The 6,127-nt window shown below is 38.9% G+C and overlaps 1 protein-coding gene across 1 annotated transcript in view; it reads left to right on the forward strand.

Annotated features, from left to right (window-relative positions):
- IRAK4 (interleukin-1 receptor-associated kinase 4) overlaps positions 1-5,333 on the forward strand; it is a 28,139-nt gene extending 22,806 nt beyond the window's left edge. Inside the window, exons 9-11 of the mRNA XM_006865348.1 lie at positions 702-764; positions 5,015-5,173; positions 5,298-5,333. Of these exons, the coding sequence (XP_006865410.1) occupies positions 702-764; positions 5,015-5,173; positions 5,298-5,333 (258 nt within the window). The remainder of the gene's footprint in view (positions 1-701; positions 765-5,014; positions 5,174-5,297) is intronic.
- The last annotated feature ends 794 nt before the right edge of the window (positions 5,334-6,127 follow it).

Raw genomic sequence — 6,127 nt, forward strand, 5'->3', positions numbered from 1 at the left:
TCCTCAAGGTTCACCCCTGTTATGCGGTGGCTTGCTGCTTCCTTGTTATTCTTCAAGGTAGCATAATATTCCATTGTGTGTATGTACCAGTTTGTTTATCCATTCTTCAGTTGATGGGCACTTAGGCTGTCTCCATCTTTTTGCTATTGTAAATAGCTGCTATGAACATTGGTGTGCATATATCTTCTCGTGTTGTGGCTCGTTTTTCTCACTGACTGATTTTTGGAAGTAGATTGCTGGGTCTTTTTGTCCCCTAGTCCATCTGAATCTGGAAGCTGTGCTGAAACCTTTTCACTATCGTTTAGAAAATAAAATACCCTATTATTGGATTAAAAAAAAGGATATCCTATTATTGGATAAAAGAATAATGTCTTATTATTGGATAAAAATATCCTTCTTGTGAAGACTCTTCTGTACGTCAGACAGAGAACTGGGATTTCCCAGAAAACTTATTGTGTGGAGCTGACTCTTTAGTAAGTTACCAAATAAGGAGCTGCTTATGAGAATGGACGAGATCCAAGATGTTCATACAAAAGACGGTGAAAAATGCCCACAGTTCATGTTCTCTCTGCTTTAACAACTTAAACACTTTGTACAGGAACCGTTTATGAGATTTCACTCTGAAGATGCATATTTCTTCTAGTGTCTGTATGTTGCCCTGAGTCATAAAGGATTTTTGTGTGTTTGCTTTTTATTCATAGGTTTTACTAGAAATAATAACAGGACTTCCAGCTGTGGATGAACACCGGGAACCCCAGTTATTGGTAATTGACAGATTCATTTTTCCAATCATTTCTCTATAAATATATATGAATAAATATATATGAGTCTAAATATATATGAGTAAGTTTGGAATCCAGAAGTGACATTTTCTGTTGGCATTCTTTCTGTTGGCAGTTGCATGGTGATCTATGGAATATTCCTAACATGAGATATTCCTAATCTCAACTCTGACATGAACTATTTGTGAAGCTTGAAGCATCACTTATATATTCTGTGTTCTAGTTCTTGTAAAAATGAAAATATCTGATTTTTGAGGTTTTCTCCAGTTTATTTTTATTTTGTTACTTTCAGGATGGTTATTAACAACATTTTCAGCTCAGGGAGAAAAAATGACATGACTTCCCTTCAAATTTGAATCTGAATAGAATTGCTAGTAAAAGTTCTCATCCATTTCTAATGTGGAATAGTGTATGTGTAATGTTATATAAAACTAATTTGTTTGATTAGCCATCTATTGACAGTTTTACATAAAATTATATTTAATAGCTAGTGAGTTTATGTTGGTAGATAGTGACCTGAAGCATATCAGAATAGGACTGGGCTTTATAGTATTTCCTGTGGCTGATTTTTGGAATCAGATTGCCACGTCTTTCCAAGATGTCTCTGAATGTACTAGAACCTCTAACCTTTTAGTTAGCAGCTAAATGTGTAACCGTTTGCATCACCCAAGGATTTGGAGTTATATAAAGTAGATTAACTGAATGCTAAAATTAGAGAAAAAGCACACCATGCCCTTCTTTTCTTACATGTTAAATTTTAAGAACTTCAAAATGGTTCGTTAAAAAAAAGAATTAACAAAATACCTATGCAACTTATAGGTCAGAGTCAAACTGCCCACAGAAGAGTTTGCAAGACTGTAAATCTTCACGGAAACAGACTACTGTGTCTTTCTCCTGTGGAGAGACTGGTGGGTTTGAACCTTTCTGTTAGCAGATGGGTGCTTTAACCACTGTGCTATTAGAATGCCTTACTATCATGCATAAGATTTTCTTAAAATTAGTGAAATAACTACACTGACTTTATTCTAATTCATATGTTCTAATGAGACAAAGCAGTGTAACAAATTCAGGTAAATGTGTATATTGGACAGGGTATTTATAAAGTCCAAAGGTGCAATATATCCACTCAAGGGTCTCATGGCATGCTCTTTTGAGAAAAGCCAACTACAATAACCTGTTGGCCATTGAATCATTGCTCACAGCGATCCTATAAGACAAGAGTCGAACTGCCCTACAAAATTACCAAGGCTGTAAATCTTTATGGAAGTAAACTGCCACATCTTTCTCCCATGGAGAGGCTGATGGGTTCAAACTGCTGACATTTCAGTTTGCAGTTAAGCTTTTAACCACTGCACCATAGGACTGTAAGTACAATATTTATATGTTATTATGTTGCATACAAGTATCTGTTATATAACTGTACACTATAAAGCCTTCCATGATGTACAGGAAATATAACAATGCAATAGAATAATCCCATTAAAGTATACTTTCAGAATATAATAGTAAAGCCTCTGTGTAGCTAGTATTTTTATTATATATGTGTCACTTAATGTCTATAATCCATTCTGTGAAAGTGGATGTTATGGGATTTGGATGTTGTGTGCATGCCATATTATATACAGATAGTCTCTGTACAGAGTTATGGTGTGGTGCTATAGGATAAGCATTGGACTGCTTTTCACAAGAGCGGCAGTTTAAACCCCCCAGCCACTCCTCAGAACCTTATGCAGGTTGAGTATGAGTAGGAACTGACTCAACAGCACTTAGCAACAACAATAACAGTCCCTGTATTGTTAAAGTCCCATAAAGCCTATTAGACTAAAACCTTATGCAAGCATGCTGGACAAAGCTTGAAAGCTGTGTCTACTGGGTACAGGAGGCCAGCCTTGCTGGGTAAGCAGCTTGGCCAGGCAGGGACTGTGTTGGCAGCCACATTGGACCTTGCATGCACATCATGGGATAGGGCGGTATGACTGCAGGGACCTGGTGTACAGGTGCCAGGAACAAGGCTGGCAGTGATGGCTGTAGCTGCCGTCACCCTGTTGGTGTAGCCACTTCCTGATCATGTGCAGCCAGCACCCATGGTAGGAGCACAGGAGGCAGGCAGGCACTGATGCTTTGTGGGCGAGAAAGGCTGCCTGGCTGCTGGGCAGGTAAATGAAGTCAGGATGAGGTCAACAAAGAGGCATTGTATGGATTTGGGCACACTCTGGAGCATAGCTGCTCATTCACTCTGGAGGTGTGGGGTCCTTAAAACCACTGTTGTTAAGTTTTGTCAAGTCCTTTCCAACTTGTAGTGACCCTGTATATGGTTTCCAAGGTTGTACATCTTTGTAGGAACAGAAAACGTCATCTTTCTTCCTTGGAGCAGTTGGTAGGCTCAAACTGCTGACTTTGTGGTTTGTAGTCAAGTGCTCAAGGTATGGAGTCACTGCACTTCTCTGAAAACTATTAGGAGGAAGTAATAAACTAAAGGAGACTTGCTTTTTCCTTTAAAAACAAACAAACAAAAACCCTTCTGAGACTACAGACACCTATGAAGTTGGCCATTGCTGGAGCAGACGTTAAGCAACCCATACCTATAAATGGATTTTTTCACAGTGACACATAAAAAGTGAAATTTTGTTGGGTGTTAGGAAAAAAGACTGGGTTACAAACACCATCTTTTGAGTCATTAGTGTGCAGACATAAAACTTGGATTGGTGGATACAGAGAAAGTGTAGTGATTACAAATATAGGAGGGCAAGAGAAAGAAAAGATATTATACTAGGGCTAAAACTGAGACCCAGTGTTTCACTAAACTGCAGTTTGTACTTTTTAGCAATGTCTTTCTGTCTAGAGACATAACTTTTTCATCCTTTGCCTGAGACTCCCTCGCCCCTTACCACCTTGACAATATTGGTATCAAAACCTCAAAACTTTGACTTGAGTAAGAATGAAATACAGAAAACACAGAATACATCTCACTCACAAGTTTTACTCTTCACCTTATAATTTGTTGTTGTTAAGTGTTGTTGAGTCAGTTCAGACACTGTGACCTAGCATAGGGTTTCACAGTGAAACAGTATAGGATTTCCAAGGAGCGGCTGGTGGGTTTGAAACACTGACATTGTGGTCAGCAGTCCAGTGTTTATCCTATAGCACCTCACCAGGACTCCTCACCTTCTTATAGTGAACATCATAAACTTTGTTGTTGTTGTTGTTGTTAAGTGCCATCGAGTCAGTTCCGACCCATAGCGACCCTGTACAGGGTTTCCGAGAGTGTAAATCTTTACAGGAGTAGAAAGCCTGATCTTTCTCCCATGGAGCGGCTGGTAGTTTCGAACCTCTGACCTTAAGGTTCACAGCCCGATTTGTAACCACTACGCTACCAGAGCTCCTTAACTTTAGGGAAGGTTATATACGTTTTCACCCATTCTTAAGGCTGGAATATGGTTTGAATATAAAGTAAAATTTTAATACAAATGCAGCTAAAAAAAAGAGTGACCCTATAAAGCACCTGCTGATGTGGTGTTGCAGGATAAAGCACTGAACCACAGGTCGGTTTGAACCTCAAGGTCAGTGGTTCAAACTCACCAGCCGTTCTTCAGAAATCCTATGCAGAGTCTCTGTGAGTCAGACCTATTTGACAGCACTTAACAAAAACAACAATCACTTATTTGATTCTGCCAGTGCCTAAGCACTTTCAAAATGCTGCTTTTAGGAGTGCCTATTGAGCGTTTACAATCTACTTCAAATAGATCGTATTTTTCATCATTAGTCCTGCTCCTTCCTCATCATTCTGTTTTTCATTCTGATCCTTTCCTGTCCTACAACCTACCCCCACTTTTTGCTCTTTGATTCAACAAAGTGAGTATGCATAGGGAAGATGTTTTCTGAGTGCAGTGAGGAAACTTGAAGGAGGAAACACAGTGCAGTGAGGAAACTTGAATTTGGAAACACATGAAGAAGAAGCAGACCACCTGTGCCATCAGCCCAGTAAATGCTGCAAATGGGAACACGAGAGCGATTAAATCGCTCAGTAACATAAAAACCAAAATTAGAGCACAAATGACCCAGAGTAAAAATGTGTGACTTCTCTTGTGTAACTTCAATTCTTAAAGATGGAAAGATAGTCAAATGAGAATGCATGTTATTATTATGAAGTAGATTATGTAATTTCAATTTCTATTCTAACTTCTCTCACTTTTATTTGAAGTTCCTAACAAAGTTTAACCCTCATTTTAAAGCTCGATATCAAAGAAGAAATTGAAGATGAAGAAAAGACTATTGAAGATTATATTGATAAGAAGATGGAAGACGTTGATTCCAGTTCAGTTGAAACTATGTACTCTGTGGCTAGTCAGTGTCTGCATGAAAAGAAAAACAAGAGACCAGACATTAACAAGGTATTGCATTTTAACACTTATTTAAAAACTAATGGGAGTGAGGTTAGCAATTTTTTCATAAATGTGCATTTCAAACCAACTACTTGATGTGGTTCTTTTTCCTTTTTCTTGTTTCTTTTTAAAGGTTCAGCAGCTGCTGCAAGAGATGACAACTTCATGATTTCTTAAAGTTTACTGGAATAGACTATTGACGGCACTTAACAACATTGATTTTATATATATATATACTGCTTTACAAACCATTTTTTATAAACTAAATTTTTTGATAAATATTCTTCTTTAACTAGGCAACAAGATGTAGTGTGGTGATTTTTCAAACTAAACATGTAGAACAGATAAAAACAACTGCTTTATCAACATTTAGCCCGACCCTTATTAGTGTCACCGTCAGTTCCTGTAGTAGTTCTTAAGACTACAGAACATTTAGGTTTCATCAAACACAATCTGAAAGCTACACGATTAACTTTTAAAAAAGGGGGATGGGTATAAAATCAAACGACCTGAGCCAGAAGCCCAACTCAATTTGCTCTAGAGCAAGGGTGGGGAACATCCGACCCTTGGGCCTTGGGCCTTATGCCAGCAAAATCATTTGGCCAAGGAAACCACAGTTGCAGTCATCACGTCTGTTGTTGTTAGGTGCCATCGAGTCGGTACCGACTCATAGCGACCTTATGCACAGCAGAATGAAACACTGCCCAATCCTGGGCCAACCTCACTACTGTTGCCATGCTTGAATCTATCGATGCTGCTCCTTGGCCAATCCATCTCACTGGGGGTCTTCCTCTTTTTCTCTGACCCTTCACCTTACCAAACATGATATCCTTCTCCAGTGACTGGTCCCTCCTGACAATATGTCCAAAGTATGAGAGACGAAGTTTGGCCATCTTGGTCTCCAGGGAGCACTCTGGCTGCTCTTCTTCCAAAACGGATCTATTGGTTCTTTTGGCAGCCCAT

The sequence above is a fragment of the Chrysochloris asiatica genome, unplaced genomic scaffold (assembly GCF_000296735.1).
Source record: "Chrysochloris asiatica unplaced genomic scaffold, ChrAsi1.0 scaffold00077, whole genome shotgun sequence".
NCBI classification, from domain to species: Eukaryota; Metazoa; Chordata; class Mammalia; order Afrosoricida; family Chrysochloridae; genus Chrysochloris; species Chrysochloris asiatica.